This window comes from Pinus tabuliformis, chromosome 5_2, assembly GCF_031772625.1.
Source record: "Pinus tabuliformis cultivar Carrire ecotype Pingquan chromosome 5_2, CPIR1, whole genome shotgun sequence".
In the NCBI taxonomy this organism is placed as follows: domain Eukaryota; kingdom Viridiplantae; phylum Streptophyta; class Pinopsida; order Pinales; family Pinaceae; genus Pinus; species Pinus tabuliformis.
In genome coordinates, this window is record NC_142306.1 from 624,304,907 (window position 1) to 624,322,679 (window position 17,773).

At 35.7% G+C, this 17,773-nt stretch overlaps 1 protein-coding gene across 4 annotated transcripts in view; it reads right to left on the reverse strand.

Annotated features, from left to right (window-relative positions):
• Positions 1-5,074: 5,074 nt before the first annotated feature.
• Positions 5,075-17,773, reverse strand: part of LOC149160589 (pre-mRNA-processing factor 19-like) — a 68,686-nt gene continuing 55,987 nt past the window's right edge. For all 4 annotated transcript variants that reach the window (XM_089436742.1, XM_089436741.1, XM_089436744.1 and 1 more), the window contains 4 exons: positions 6,059-6,155; positions 5,834-5,885; positions 5,572-5,642; positions 5,075-5,406 (listed from right to left, as the gene is read on the reverse strand). In XM_089436742.1, coding sequence (XP_089292868.1) covers positions 5,294-5,406; positions 5,572-5,642; positions 5,834-5,885; positions 6,059-6,155 — 333 coding nt within the window. In that variant the 3' untranslated portion in view covers positions 5,075-5,293. The remainder of the gene's footprint in view (positions 5,407-5,571; positions 5,643-5,833; positions 5,886-6,058; positions 6,156-17,773) is intronic.

Here is a 17,773-nt window from a genome sequence, read left to right on the forward strand (position 1 = left end):
TACACCTTACAAGATTCTCTTAAAGGTATGATCATCTTATTTTTGAAGTTTACATTATATTACTAACATCGTTATGTCTCGTTTTGAATCATAATGATTCTTGTTTGAGTGATTCATCACTTGATAAATCTACCATCCTTACATCCTTAGTTGTTCTTATAGAACCCTAGACAAGTTCTCTGGAAAAAAAAACCCTAACCTAAGGGTATGTTGAAAATAAATGAAACCCTAATCTACTTAAGGCTATTGATGGAGTCTAAAGAAACTGATATTATGTTTGATGATGTCATGTTTGGGGTCTTATGTGATCATGAAAACCCTAACTTCTTAGGGTTGAATGATGATTAACTAAAAACTCAAACCTTTGAAGTTTTGATATTGTAGGGTTTGCTTTGCTATGAAACTTTAGATCTTTAGGGTTTTGATTGGGCCTATAAGCAAAACCCTTATTACGTATTTAGAATCCTAAGAATGAAACCCTCAGTGTGTCCATATGGTTGAAACCCTAGTCAATTCTAGGTCAGTATATGTCCAACATGTTAATATTGTCTGACATATGATGTGCTTATGAGTATGTTAATGAATTCCTAGATATATGTATTGACCTGAGTGTTAATGGTCATGAGTCCAAGGGTTTGGAAACAAGCCCTAGTCTAAGTTTGATGGTCTAGAATGATGTTTTGAATACCTAGGGTTTTGCAACAAACCCCTAGTAATAGTTAAAATTCTCAAGCCCTAGTCTAAGTTTGATGGTCTAGAATGATGTTTTGAATATCTAAGATTTTGCAGCAAACCCCTAGTAATAGTTAAAATTCTCTAGTATATGTGACATGACGATTTGGAATCTATTGTTGAGATTGTGGAATTAAGAAATCAAGGGTTTACATCAAACCCTAGTAGATGCTAGTCATGTTGTTGATTAAGTTGTGATTGGTTTTGATTGTTGAAAGCTCATGTATGAAATCTTAGTGAAGAATCTAACATATTAATTATGAAAGTTGTTAGATGTCTTAATTTGATTTGTCTCTAGGGTTTACTATATGAAAGATCGTGTCATGTCATTGAAACCCTAGATGGCTAGCTTCACGCTTCTGTAATTTTGGTTGTACTTGCTATCTAAGTTGTGCAGGAACATCATCTTCAAGTTGGTGAAAATGATTGTAAAGTAAAGTTGATATGATAAGCATGATATATGAATGACTCTGATAAGAAGGATGAAAGCTGTGAAAGATTCTTCAATGTCGTAAATAAAAAATAGAACTCCCTAAGATAAGAGGGAGTCTCGATGAAATCTCCCTAGGTTAAGACAGAGCCTGGATGAAATCTCCCTAGGGTAAGAGGATGGTTGATAATATCCCTTGTATAGGAATGATTAGATCCTCTATGTTTAAAAGGGAGTGACATATATGATTCTTTGCTTCATGTGTCATGCACTAGACCAGGACTAACAGCGATAAGTTCTAGTGAAGGCCATGAGTGAGAGAAAGAAATTGGAGAACACATTTTAAAGTGCTGATGAAAGGAAGAAAGCAAGATCCAATTGAAAAATATGTTGTTGCATCTGAAGTAGGACAGAGAAGTGTATGATTGAGGAATCTTCTGTCAAAGAATCAATTGATAGTCCTACTATGAAAAGTTGAGAAGCAACATCAAGTTGTCTAAAAAACCCCGAGGTTTGTATTTGATTATGTACATGTGAAAGTATATTATTTATTGGGGTACAAACAATCTCTCAAAAGATTTTAATAGCATGTTGGTTACCAATCAGTTTGATTGGGAGAGATTGGTTATCCTTGGTCTATTGGATCAAGGAGTGTTGAGACTTTGTGACTGAAGCATTCCCTGGGAAGACATCTGACCAGCACTTTGTGTTGATGTCTAAGTCCCGAAGTTGGAAGGGTGGCAATGGTCATTGGGCTCTGACACGCACTTGGATCTCTGGTTTGATGGTTAGCAAGTAAATTTGATGGTACCTACAAACACTGAAAACTTAAGTCCATCTTATTCCCACCCAGATAGACTGCCCTGGTCAAGAATCTAGTTTGTGGCATTGCAGTGCCTAAATTGTTGAAAGAGTAATGGATAGATTACCCTAGTTAGGAATCTAGTCCATGGCATTGCGGTGCCTAAACTTCTTCATAGATGATGTGTTGAGATCTTCCATGTACCTCTTTGATTATATGTAAAAATTAATACCTCTTTAGTTGAGGAGTGTTGGAAAATGTAACTAGATTCGGCATTCATTATTGTACTTGAATTATAGGTCAAGCCTCCATTGTAGGCCTTAGGTTATTGTCAAAGTCATTTATTGTTTGACTCCTCCATCAAGTCATCCTCTTCAGCAATGTCTTCAAGTTAGCCTCTTCAAGTCGGCGTCAAATAAATCATCTCCAAGTATATATATTCATGTCGGCCTTATAACATTGACACATCTCTTCATGTTACATGTCGGCTAAATTATGATGGACTAACAACTATAAATACAAGCCTAGAAGCTCGCATTTCTCATTGAACGGAAGCTCAGATTTCAAAGATAATTTCATGTGAAGAATTTTGGTGGCCAGAGAACAGTTTGGATAAGCATTTCAAAGACATGTATTTTGGGGTCACTACAGGTGTTCGGACAAGGAACAAGAAGGATCTCGATGCAATCACAGAGATTCGGATCTATTGAAAGGAAGTGTCGGTGTCATCTCAAAAAGAAAGTTGAAACTCGGATAGGGTACAAGGATGCTTTCGATGTTGTTACAGTAAGGTGTTGTTACAGTAAGGTGTTATCTCAGTTCGATGCAACTACAGTGATGGAGGTTCGATGCCACTACAATGAGGAAGGTTTGGTGACACTACAATGAGAATATTTCGGTGTCATCACAGTGAGAAGATCTAAGTCGTACTGCAATAATGATGCTAAGTGTGACTTGATGGAGGTAGTCCTGAGTCTAGATTGTAAGGGTCATGGCCATCTCATCTTTCGAGTCTACTGAAGGAAGAATTTGTGACTGGGTTTTCCACTTGAGGGGGGTTTCACCTTGGTAGCGTGCCTATATCTTGTGTTTTCTTCTTTTGTTGCTTGGCATTAATCTTGATGATAAGAACATATAATTAAGAGATCTAATACTAATAATAAAAACATCACAAGTTAATGTCATAATAAGGGAAGTCATTTTAACCGCCACCTCTACGGATTTTCCATCAATATTTGTCATTTCCCAATGATATATTATCATTCAATACATCTCTTTGATGAATAAATGCTGCATCAAAGATATCCGCCATCTTTTCTGACAATTCTTGTTAGTAAGATCGTCAGTACATACATCCCTACCGTAGTGTCTACGATTTGTTATTATATAAAATAAATAATTTATATCGAATGTTTCCCATCTAATCTTTTCAGATGTCATTTACCCTGACTACAGGAAGTGGCAAGATCCATCTACAGCAAGGTTAACAGAGATGTCACATTAATCATGTGAGTAATGTTTACATTATCATCTGTCAGTTTCATAAAAGTATATAGTATTTATAACAAATAACAATATGAAAATAAAAAATCTCTATTTATGAAAGAGAGATTTAATGTGTACACTTAATACAAAAACTGCTATATTAAAAAACTTAATAATAATGATAAATAAAACAGAGAAATCCCAAATAGTTTACTCTATGATATTTTAAAATGTAAATACAATATATTAACAATAATCAAAATTCTATATGTGCATAAGTTTTATATGATATTTTCAGAAAGCTATGGTAACAATGCAAATATAACTATCTTAACAATAATCAAAATTGCATATATACATGTGAGTTGTGAGCTCTAAAATTTTTTGACTCAACCAGCCAAGATCCACCTTTAATGATCAAAAAGAGGTTTGATACTTCTAGAAACTTGATAAACCTGGAGTTAAGATGGATCAATGTTGGTCTTTAATGCTGCAACAAACAAGTCACTTCAACGATAACAATATATTACATCCATAACTCATATTATTGCAAAGTACTTTTATTTTCCCTTTTCTGAGTTAGCTAAACACTGCAGCAAAAATATCCTGCGCCTTTTCTGACAATTCTTATTTAGATCCTCGCCCACATGCAATTTTACCATTACTGCCTACAATTTGTTATCATACAAAAACAATAAATTAAATATCAAATGCTTCCCATCTAATCTATCCAAAAGCCATTTCACCTGATGTCTAATGCTGCAACCAAAGAGTCCTTTCAACATGTTAAATCTATGACTCAGATTATTGCAAAGTACTCGTACTTTCCCTTTTCTGGGGGTTGTTGCTCAATAACCTGTGGTTATGCACTGAGATCTAGGCTACCCCAATCCAATCTGGAATAATTCTTCTATAAATCTTGTTCAACTTTTTCGTTACCACTACATTATCAGTCATCTGCAGTATGAACAACCACGTCTGACCGCTAATGAAATCAGAATATAAAAGGTGAGAAAGTGATAATAGAATACCCATCGTCAACTGGATCTAGTTCAAATGGCTGAAATAAGAAATTGTTATCCTCCCCACCCATGTTCAAATCCCGCTTTCTGACATATTTGACCTCTGTGGGCTGATTGGAGCTGACATGCTATCAGCAATTTCACTCACACCTAAGTACAAGAAATGATGAAATATTGCTTGTAAAAGAACCTACACCATTTGCAAATCCATGCATGTCGATGTAAAGTTGGAAAAAGAAAAACGTACCATAAATCACCGGAAAGCAGTGATGGGATACATTTCTGTCACTTAATTTTTTAATAAAAAAATATTAGATTGCATTCTTCTATTTTTATTTATCAAAATGATATTTCTCATTAAGCAAATCTATTCCCACCATGTTGCAACACTCCTATACCAGTGAGTTTAGTTAGATGCAAGTCTCTCCTTACACTGAGATCGAAAACAATAAATTTGATGTATCTGTTGTTTAATTTGATGTGTGTGCCGTAAATTATTATTATTTGCTCACGACTTAATTAAAAATTATTCAACTGTGTGACACAGCTAATGCGAAGTCGCTATCCAGGTTATTAAATTCACCTTCATATGGATGTCAGGGATATAATTTCTCATTCAAAGAACCTTTCATATGAAGCATAACAAAATTATTTACAAAACGAACCGACAGAACATAAGAACTGTGTTGACTCAAAGTTAACATATCTCGTTAATCACCTCACATCAGGAAAAATATGGATTTTCTGCAAAATGTGGATTTCCACAGCATGATTAAATCCTAAATAATATTAGTGTCTTGTTTGAAACATTAAGATGAAACCTTATAAAGCTTCGGAAGCTGCATCTGGAGAACCAAATATCCGAAGGTTCCTATCTCCCGTTCCAACAGCCAGATAAGTCGCATCAGGTCCAAAACGAACACATGAAGCTTTCCCTGCAAGCAATTAAGAAAATTTAACAAAATAAACTACAACCCTTCAGAATATATATTCAACGTTATTTCAACATGCATGATCGCGATTAAAAGTTGATCGATTAATATCATTTTCAAATATATGATCTTATTTACATGCACACATAAGGGGAAGGGAAGTGAGACCTGTGCCCGACAAGTCTGGAAATGTTTTGATAGAATTCCATTCTTGCTTTACGCTGGCAACTTGATACACCCTAAAATAAAACAAAATCTTATATCATAACCTAAGAATTATGATACGTTCATGCCACAAGTGAAACAAACTACAAGCATATGAGTGTTGATCCATGTCTTCCCCCTCTTCTTTCATTTTTCTTCCTGATGTTACTTTTTTATTCTGTTAATATTTTGCTGTCAATTCTACAACTTGAAGAGAATAGCCAACCTTATGTCTGAACCAGCAATTGCAAGGTAACTACCACTGTGATCAAATTGCACTGCAGAAACAAGAGAAATGCCATTGACACATAAGAGATGCTTCTACTTCTACTTTGATCACAATCTACTATTGCACAAACTATAAATGTAAAAGATCAAACCAATATTAAAAGCAAAACATGCAGCAATAGCACATATTTAGCAATAAAATCTGGGAAAACAATTATCAGACCTGAATTTGTTGGAGTATTCGAATCATAAGGAGTAAAAGTGCGGAAATTCTTTAGCTTGCGCAAATCCCATAATTTGACACCATCATATCCTGCTGTCTGCATACGTTGTAAGTAATTAGTCTAATAAATTTTAACCTAAAATTCATCTTTTAAGGAATAGACAAATCTAAACCCAGGAGAAGCTACAAACGAAGTCATATTCAACATATGGCTTAGAACTAGTATATACCAAAAAGAACTATAAAGATTTATAAGTTAGTGTAATGTTCCTAGGAAGGATAATATGGGTTTAGGGATGTACCCAAAAGAGATGATGATAGATAGGTGATGACAGTGTGAAATCAATGATTGTAAGAAAGCTTTGTAGGAGATTCCACATACTAGAAGGTTCCTAGGATGTTAAATAAAACTATATAAAAACATAAAAGCAATGGAATGGAATGTAATGGAATGTATTGTGAAACGTATTGTAATTGTAGCAAGCATGAATTGTGCAGTGATGTCTTCCATAAGGAATAATTAATGGCATTACCCTACTTCAAGGATTTTCTCTACATTTTTGTGTTCATTCTTTTGTTTATGGTGTAAATGATTTGGTTTATTTCTTAAGTTAGAGGTTTCTCTTCTATATCTTTTACACACAGTTTTACTACAGTTGGTAACAAAGCTCTTTCTTGGACCCAAAAAGGGAAGAATTTTTTAAATTTTTCCTTCTGCAGATTTTTCGAAGGAACCCAAAAAAAAATGCAGCCGAGTTGTAGATCTACACACCTCTCAAAATAATAACCATGTTCAAAAAATTAAAAATTAAAATAAAAAAGGCAAAAATATTATCCATATCAGAGTCCAAGATGTGGAGTTATAGCTGATTTAAAATCAGTTGTAGGTTTTTCCGATGATGGCTGCAAAGATTGCAGATCAAATATCTTCTGATATAGTGCCTAGATTTCATTCAAAAATGTCAGTTGATACAAAGTGGCTGTGTCATTTCATAATTGTGATCTTAATAGCCAACAGAAGTATAGCATTATGATCATTTCATATTAGCTGCCTCAAACCTTAGTTGCACAAAGGAACTCCACAGAAAAGTAAGTAATTTATTAAAAACCCTACTTGTAATTTTTGGATTTAGCAAGCAAAACGTTTTTATAGGAAAATCCTATGGTCCAAAAAATATAGAGTATGGAAAGTCATTCTGAAAAATAAATAGGAGAATGGCACTATGCTTTGAATTAAAAAGATTATGCTATCATATGCAAATTGTTTAACTTTGACAAAATGAAGCTGTTAGTTTTTGTAGCATCGGATGTGTTCTAGCCACAAAATTGGGTGGAGAGACTAGAATACATGAGTTCTCCAAAACCTAGAAACTGTTTTTGAAAATTCCACCTAGAAGTGTCTCAATTAGATTATTAGCCTTTTTTAAATATTTTCTATGTCTAAACTTCGAGAATATGGTTAATTAATCAGTATGAATTGAGATAAGGTGAGAATCATCTAGAAACTCACACAAATCGACCCCAAGATGATCCTAGCCATTTATTAAGTTTTAATCTTGGTCGTTGGTGCTCCAACAGAGGATTATAAGAAGTCGATCAGCACTTGGAGACAACACCAGAGTCACTTGAAAAATTCGATTTTTCAGAGTAGCAGCAGTCAGCTGCCAAAGAATTCGAGCTTCAGTGAGGCAGCAGAGATAGTGAGTGGCAAGGACAGTGATCTGAAGGAAGATTCCAAATCCAGAGAGGCAACAGAAAATGACAGAAGTGATCCACACAAAAGCAGCACAGAGACTGCGTAGAAGCTGACACAGAGCAATTCTATTTAGCTAAGGAGGAGGTTGATTCAGTTTCCAGAGGCCAGGAAAGTCTTCCAGAGTGCGGAGAGTCACTTTCAGCTGCAGAGGCAGGCTAGACGGCTTGCTCAGAGGCAAATTCAAGCCACATGTGTGAGAGACAGTGCAGAGGGACTACGCTGGGGTTTGGACGGCCAGTTTTTCTGTAGAAGCCAGTGTCAAGATTGCTTGTGGGATGAGAGAATTTTCTCTCTAATTATTTTTGTCAGATACTTGCTGATTGGATTGCTAGTTGGGCAACCATAGATTGTACTAAGATTTCATTGCTGCAAAATAATAAAAACTCTCACTGTTGCACTAGCTTTCCCAAGTTGGGTTTTTCCAGGGACTTTTGTCCAAAAATAATAGTGTCATTTTTATTGTGTAATTGTGCTATAATTTTCTCAGTTTCCAACACTATTATTTCCGCAGTATTTTCTTCGTGAAAGTTGCAGTGTGATTTATTTGATATTTGTCGTAGCAAATAAATTGTTAAAATAAATAACACTTAAAAAAAAAATCCAGTTGTTGCAATAGGATTCCAGTTTTGGAATTTCCACAAAAGCCACCTTCAAATGAAGCATATAAATAAGATAGGTGGTCTCACATTGCGCAGAAGCATAGAGAGAGCATCAAAGGTCTGTTTTCATGCACAAACATCCTATTACAGGTTCATGGATGTATTTAGCAGGAACATGTTATTATTTCTATAAAAGCGAACTAGGTATAATTTCATCAACATTTGCTTGGACAAAAGATTGCAAGTTCCAGCAAAGCATAATCATAACCCATGAGTTGAGGGTCAAAATGTTCAAATTCTTAAGATTTGAAAATTATCATGGATAAATATGTGTTGAATTCAAATTTTCATGTTACAGATATGCATGATACAAAGTGGCTATGGCATTTCTAATTGTGGTCTTAATAGCCAATAGAAGTATAGCATTATGATCATTTCATATTAATCCACAAAGGAACTCCACAGAAAAGCAAGTAATTTATTAAAATCCTACTTGTAATTTTGGGATTTAGAAAGCAAAACGTTTTTATAGTAAAATCCTATGGTCCGAAAAATATATAGAGTATGGAAAATCATTCTTAAAAAATAATAGGAGAATGGAACTATGCTTTGAATTAAAAAGATTATGCTATCTTATGTAGGAAGTTTCTTAACTTTGACAAGATGAAGCTATCCTCAAATGAAGCATATAAATAAGATAGGCGGTTTCACATCGCACAGAAGGATAAAGAGAGCATCAAAGGTTTGTTTTCATGCACAAACATTCTATTACAGGTTCATGGATGTATTTAGCAAGAACATATTATTATTTCTATAAAAACGAAATAGATATAATTTCATCAATATTTGCTTGGATAAATGATTGCAAGTTCCAGCAAAGCATAATCAAAACCCATGAGTTGAGGGTCAAAATATTCTAATTTTTAAGATTTGAAATTATGATGGATAACTATGTGTTGCATTCAAATTTTCATGTTACAGATATGGATGATGTGGATAGTGTTTCGGGATATCCTTGAACGGAATCAGTGAGGGTCCAGTTAACATCAATTTGCAAAAATTAAAAATTAAAAAAATAATAATAGTAATAATAATAATTAAAGCTTTGGTACGAAAAAAAAGGAAAGTACATTATAGGATATTTCTCTTACTAAGCAAGAAGCACCCAAGGGGGCAACTAAAGAATTCCTTGTAGGAAAACTAATGACAGTAATTAATAAGACCTCAGACAAAGAGCCAGGGTTCAGTTGGAAGAAAAGCCTACAAAAGCACTTGAACAAAAGCTTCTAAAAAGCCCTACGAAGGGCACAAAAAGGAAGAAGAAGCTAAGGAAATAAATGAATCAAGGAACCCATTTCACCACCCATGCCACTCAAATAAATAGCAATCATCAACATAAAGGCATGAGCATCAGCAAACTTATGGAGCAACATGGAATCAAAAAGCAACCAAGATGGAGGCACCTGGAGGACAAAAAGAAATGAATGGATATATCACAGTAGCAAAGCAACAATATAGTACAAAATAAGCAATCAGAATCAAGATTGAGATGGCAAGGAAGCAGTGGTACCCAGTGTTGAAAAAGTCAGCATCGGCAAAAAAATCGGCGAAGGTCTTGAAAACAAATTTTCAGCAACATTGGCGAAAAAATCGGCAAACATTAAAAAATGCAAAATATATTCATTTTCTCATATTTTTAAACATATAAAGCAACAACAACATGAAATAAGTGCATCGACACATAAATATGAAGAAAGCATTGATATATATGACGTAGTGAATGTCAAATAAAAATGATACATCAAAGGTGATACCAAATCCTGTTGATCCTTGATAATTGTTCAATCAAGGAGTCAAATGTGGAGAAAATAACATCACATATATAAATGCATCTCATCATCATCAGTTACATGTAGCAAAAAAAACAAAACTAACAGCTACCTATCAGAGATTGGTGCCCTCTCCCTTTTTACAGGAAAAGATGGTGGGTTGTTTGTCAGGCCTTCCCTTAGCAGCAGAAGGCCCTGGCCTTGCACCTAACTAATGCCAAACGATGATTGTTGGGTATGGAACTGTGCTCTCCTATATCTGTAGAAGATGGTGTTGATGCTCCCACATTCTCCTCCTCCTCCTCCCTCAAGTCCTCCTCCTCTTGTTTCCTCGGTACTAATGGTTCCTCCTCTAACCATGTAGGTGACTCACCCATGGGAACCTCAGACTCCACCCTCCACTTAGAAGATACATCAATATTGTGTAAGGAAATGGCATCCACATCCAGTGATTTCTCTATTCGCTTCACTCGTAGTCGAAGATTGTAATGGACATCCACCAAGTCATTAAGCCATGAGAACTCCAACCTGTCAAAGTGTCATAAAAAAACTAATGACTCTTGACACTTGATGTCATAAATTACAAATGTAATTGCTCAGTTGAAGGTTGAAGCTCAAAATTATAACATGTTGCGCTTCTTTGAATGTATTTTCTCAAATACACTCCAATTGCGCTTGTTGACCACTCTGTGTCAACTACCCTATAGCAATACACTTTTTCGCAAAGGAATTCCATCATGTTCGAGCATTCAAATTATCTTGGATTCATCATCATCAGTCATCAGTTTGTCAGAGTTGTAAATCCATTCTGCATAATTTTAATGTAAATGATGTTAGTAAGACCATATATGTATGTAACAACTTAGATAAGCCTGTTATTTTGGCGACGAATTTCATCCTAGGAGGTTCTTCATCTCACTAATTCAATTGTGTTTCTAAACACAGATGATCGGTAGAGTTTTTCCCTCTAGCCTCACCCCAAAGCTAGGGTGGAATTTGTCGTCAAGGTCTTAGGTGAGTTCTAGTGTTTTAGTCGAGTCTTTTGTAAAAGTGATTTGGGAATAATTTAATCTAACTAGCTAAATTATTTTATTACAAATCACTTGGTCTACTAGATCATATTGAGTCACAGAATTGGGTAATAAATTGAGGGTCTATAACGAACGGGTGTTCCCCCTTTAAGGGTTGAAATGTAATTATCTTATGTAAAAAAAAAAAAATTGGTGAATGGTCCCTCATCCTTAGATACCATGGCTAAAATACTAGAGTGGAAAAAATTATTAATCCCCTCAAATGTTAATTAATTAAATTTTCTGGCAAAATAAATTAAAATTCTATGCCAAAAATTTAATTAATTTGAGCCAAAATTAAAATCCTATAGAAATTAAATTCTCCAAGCGGAAAAATTCATGGGTATCAAAGAAATTAATTTTTGGAGGTCCCCCCCAAGGGAATATTGGAAATTTCAAGAAAAATTGGACCCTTGGGCCTTGGTAGTTAAGTCATAGTCAAAGTCAAATTTCCAAGGAAATTAGGTCAAAATAATTATTTTTGAGCTAATTAAAAAAGACAAGTCTACCGAGGCAGAGAAATTGCTCAGACGGCCACTTTTGGCCTAAATCCAGGTAAAAAATTTCAACAAATTTTGTAGGAGTGTTTAAATCGTGTTTTTGAAAGTGGAAATAGATTCAGCGCCATCAAAAACTTTTGGGGCACCCAAAATATTGAAGTTTAACAACTATAACCTGGATTTACAAAAATCCCTGCCAGAATTTATCAAATATATCCGGAATTTTCACAATTTTCAGGGCCAAAAAGCAGTCTGGTTAGACTACGGAAATTAAAAATGGTTTTTATGAGAAATTCGAAAATTCCTTAAAAATAAAAATTTCCGACGACAGAGATTAAAAGATGATCATATATCTATCTATCAACAGGCAAGATAAATTTAACAGGGTTCAAGCCAACTAGCCGTTATTTTTCCACTTGGCGGATTTATCTATAAATTAGAAGTCATTTGCTTCTCAAGTTACCAAAAAAATTCGAAGAAGCTCTAAGTCAAGCTCTGTTGTAATATTTTTTTCTGGAAAAAATAAATAAGACTTTGGGGTTTATTCATGGTGGTGTTTCTCTTATGCTTATTGTGGTAATTTCTAAATCATGTTCTTAATGCTCTATTGAATTATATTTTATGAGTTATTTTTTCTTTAGCCATCGAGTGGATTAACTATTTGCCCAAGTATCTTGCATTAGTTACTGGGTTTAGACAAGCATTATAACTTGATTGATCTAGCTAGTATCTCTAGATCTTGAGGTTTATGATGTTTATCTAGCCCCTATTGATCTAATAACTTGATCTTAAGTGTGTATAAATCTGAAAGATTCAGATCTTGGGCATGAGGGGAAGTCTTTAGTTGGACCAGCCAACTCCAAAAGACAAGAAATATTAAGAGCCCATTGTGTTAAATTTCAAGTCTTATCTGACAATTGCTTTTGTAGAGATCTTAAAACTATTTTCCTCATCTACTTTACTCTATTGTGCATTTAAAGAATAGATCTGTTTATATGAGCAATAAGCCATTGTGAGTGAATATTGTAAAATAAATTTTGTAAATAATTTTAGCTTCTAACCCTTGTTGGCAACTAGGGTTTTGGGGTCTTGGGATCCATCTTAAATTTTTGTATATATTGGGGTTTTGAGCTTTTAAATTTTATTTGTGCAGGTGAATTTCAAAGCTAGATCTGAAGAATTGTTAAGGGTTTCAAGGGTTTCAATCCTTAGAAAAATTTTAAGAGGGTTTCTAGAGGTGGATCTAAGCCTAAGAAGGAAAGATCCACTCTCTATTTTCCTCCCAAACTCAATGCTCAAGCTACTGGATAAAACGTCAAGCTTCAAGGGATTTCTTGTGATTGTTTGAAGAGAAATTTCACGATCTGGAAAACTTTCTTTGAATTTGGTGTGGGTTTCAGTGATTTTTTAGGTTTCTAGCCCTGTCGCCAGCCTTTTGAGTCCTCTCCTTCTAACCGCAGGCCCAAAAAGTTGTTGCCAACCCCAACCATGGGCTTTTCCTCCTCCTTGCTGCCCATTCAAGCCTACTGTTTCCTTTTCTAAGCCTACTGTTCCTTGCAGCACCCATATTTAGCCCTTAGCCCTCTCTATCGTGGCCTTTGAAGCCTTTCACCCTTTGACCGCAAACCTAACCAGCCTTTTGAGTCCTCTCCTTCTAACCGCAGGCCCAAAAAGTTGTTGCCAACCCCAACCATGGGCTTTTCCTCCTCCTTGCTGCCCATTCAAGCCTACTGTTTCCTTTTCTAAGCCCCCCATTCCTTGCAGCACCCATATTTAGCCCTCAGCCCTCTCTATCGTGGCCTTTGAAGCCTTTCACCGTTTGACCGCAAACCTAAAAAGGCCTCTTTCCTCCTCGCTTTAGGCTCTCTTTAACCCCCATTCCCTTCATTCTCTGTCATCAACCCTTAAGGCTTTTCTTTCCTCAATGCAAGCCTTAAGAGCCTTTTCTCTGCCTGCTTACTAGATTCTAGAACTCCCTGACTCGATCTCCCTTTCTTTCCCCCTATTGTAGCTTTATTACTCCTGCTCAGCCGTTTTCTTGTCTGTCGCAACCTCTTTTGGGCTCCCTTCAAGCCCTAAGCAACCCTCATCATTGCCTCTCCTAAATCACTAAGCAATCGTATGATTTTCTAAGTTTTTATTTCATCTGTTTGCAATAAATTTTGGGTAAATTTTAGTGTTTACAAGTGTCCCTGTTGCCCATTCAAGCCTATTGTTGCCTTTTCTAAGCCTCCCATTCCTTGCAGCGCCCATCTTTAGCCCTCAGCCCTCTCTATCGTGGCCTTTGAAGCCTTTTGCCCTTTGACCGCAAACCTAAAAAAGGCCTCTTTCCTCCTCGCTTTAGGCTCTCTTTAACCCCCTTTCCCTTCATTCTCTGTCATCAGCCCTTAAGGGCTTTTCTTTCCTCAATGCAAGCCTTAAGAGCCTTTCCTTCGCCTGCAGACTAGAGTCTAGACCTCTCTGCCTCCATCTCCCTTTCTTCCCCCTGTTGTAGCCTTATTACTCCTACTCAACCCTTTCCTTGTCTGCTGTAACTTCTTTTGGGCTCCCTTCAAGCCCTAAGCAACCCTCATCATTGCCTCTCATAAATCACTAAGCAATCGTATGATTTTCTAAGTTTTTATTTCATCTATTTGCAATAAATTTTGGGTAAATTGTAGTGTTTACAAGTGTCTCAAGCCTTGCAGGATTTGTGGGCTAACTTCTAGCTTCATTCTAGCCTTGGGCCTCAAGGCTTTGCATCATCTAACACTATTTTACTCACTGTTCATCTAGAAAGGTAAATGCTTCATAACAGTGACAAAGAATTCATATAAATGGCATAAGAATAAAATTTGAAAACTACCTTGTGCATTGACAAGACACTTAAGGACAATTGGTCATCATTTGTTTGGACTAAGTCATAAGTTTTAGTCACTGTCAACTTTGAATCAAAGGTCTGAAATATATCAGTTTGCATAAGCATTTTCCATTGTTGTTTCTCTCTTTCAAACACACTAAATTCAAAGCAAAAGAAACAATGATTTTAGGACTGTTTTGGCACTCTTTAGATTTCTTTGCATCATAAGAAATTCACTGAAACTAAGTTCACTCATTCGTGACATTTAAAAATCTGAATTGCATTATTAGCTTTAAGTGCTCTCATTTGCTCATAAGGCTGTTGGCATTGGATAATAAATATCTTGTTGAAAATTTGATACAATGCCCTTAGTATAGTTCTCTTGTCTCATTGCTAATACATAATCTTTCATTGGCACTAGGCTCTAAAGAAAATCTAATATCTAAGTGTGTCATCATCTTGAGGAAATAAACAGTCTTATGCTTTTTTACTTGCATCGTTGATTATATTGTCATATCTTGGAAGTACCTAATTAAGCATTGAAGTTAACGTTGATAATCTTAAACATTGGTAGCTTGTGTTGAGGTAAACTAACAGCACTTACAAATCTCATTGTTTCTTTTTGGATAAATTGTCATTGGCATACAATTTTGAAAGATTCGGTAATTGTTGAAAATAGATAAGTGCTCTATTTCTCTTTCTTTCCATTTGGTTAAAGCACATTGTGGATCTTGGCTAATTAGTAATCTACACTTGGCATCAAGGGTTTATCTTAGGGATTAGTGAACACAATTGTTGAAAATTATTGGGTAAAAATATTTGAAATAATCTCATTGATTAAAAATCTAAGTTAGCAAGTGTTTTAAATGTTCATGGTTTTATGATTCTTTTTTAAGTAAACCATTGGAAGAGCATTAGATTTACCTCTAGCATTCTATCAATTGTCTTGGATCAATTCCTTATATTGATGATCTTTCTAAGAGATTAATTGAGTAGGTTTCATCCTCATTGTACTTTGTGGGTATTTCTTGTTGGTAATTTGGCATTTATTCTTATGGTTGAGATTGTCTCTTGAATATCGTTAATAAGTACTTGTCGATATAACTCAAGAATAACCATAATTAAAGTACTTAAAACAATAACAATCTCACCTTAAGAATCATTCAGCGATCTCACCTTGCATATCATCCTAAGCTAGTCTTGCATCTAAAATTTTACCTCCAAGCATAAGCTTGGTTGATAGATCTCTAGGGCATCCCTTCTCATCTAGCTTGAGGGGCTTAGCAACTCTTCAATGGTTAACACGGTGACCTTGCAATCGTCAGAGCCACAGTCTCTACAGCGCCAAAGGCATCAGGTGATAGGAGCCTAACAAAAGGTATCGTTAATCAAGCCCTTGCTTGCTTCCTGTTGGCCTCCTTCCCACAACCTACCTTGGAGCTTGGCTTCAAAACAGTTAAGGGGAGATTAAACTTAAATTAGGCATTTAACTAAAATTGATAAAAGATCTGTGCATCACATCTAGGATTTAGGATTTGCATTTCATTTAGGTTAGTGAAACATCAAAGCAGCAGTTGTCCATCCAGTACTTGGTCTTAATTTTATAAAGCAAGTGTATTGACTCCATAAGGCACTGGTCTCAAATATGTAAATTCAATCTAATCCTGAAAATCTTGTTAGATTTAACCAAGTGTTAAGCCACTTGACTATGTCTCCCGGACTAGTTGATTCCCAACTTGTCCTTCATCATTTCATTTCCATAAGGTCTAGCCCCCATAGCCTGTTATTGGGAAACAGCTAAAACGGATAAGTTGGGGATCATGGTGACAGCCCTCGACCTGAGTCGTTATTGCGGTGCCTATACATTTTGAACAACAATAGCGCTCACACCCTAAAGCATTGTAAATCCGACTGAGGATTCTGATGGCCATTTTCTGCAAATTCGGTGCCCTTGCACCAAAGCTTCACCACCGAACATCTACAACAAAATAAAGAAATTTAAAAACCTAAAACATAATTAAAATTTAAAATAAAACATAATTGAATTTAGAAAATATAAAATTCTAAATTAGTAAACACTAATGAGCCATGACTTATCACTTACGTGGCATGAAGATAGTCCTTTCACGAATAGCATCATCAAACCCAAATAGCCCAACACCATCCTGATACATCTCTATCTCGCGATTGATTTTGCTATGAAGCTCGGGATCAAGAACCATCCTATGAATACAGGTATGGAGCCCTTCCATCACCTTGCAATCAAAATCAAAGTTGCATTTGTAGGAAAATGCAGGGTCGAGGAAAAGTGTTTCTACATGAATGGGTCAGCAAAGCATCCATGTCCACTGACTATCAATCACATCCCATAAGATCATATCTATTAAACCCAGCAGAACCCTTGTCTGCATAATAAGCACAAATGGTATCTTTGGCCCTATCCATGGCATCATACAAATAAGCCATTGCAAGCTTATCACCCATCTACCAATCTCAAAAGCTTTACTATAGGTTCACTAATTAAGCACACTTCTACTCCTTGCCAAAAGGTGTCATTGTACACCATTTTTGCAATGGCTCTCCCATCCTATCTCCTGTTGTATCTACAATCATGCCACTCATCAAAAACAAATATTTGCTTCAACTCAAACTGACATTAAAGCAAAGACTAAATAGTAATGAAGTTGGTGGCAAAACGTGTGATTGCAAGATGTTGCAACTCCTTGTTTCTAGTGCATCTCCTCATGAAGCTAAGAACAAACACACGATTATATATGAACTTATGGATACTCCTAGCCATATCAATCACCTCCTTGATGAAGGGAGAGTTTCTCCATATCCTCAAGCATCAAATCGATACAATGTGTTGTGCATGGAGTCTATAACAATGAGCGGTGCTTGTCCATAAGCATCCTGCCAGCAGCCACATAATTAGTTGCATTATCTATTATGACTTGCACCACATTCTACACACCAATCTCCTGGACGAACCCATCTAACAACTCGCATATCAATATGCATCCATTGATTTAATAAACATGGTACCTTTAGGACAAAGTACCAAGAAATTTAGAAGGGTCCTACCCTTCCTATCTCCTACCATCAGACGTCATTGTGCATCC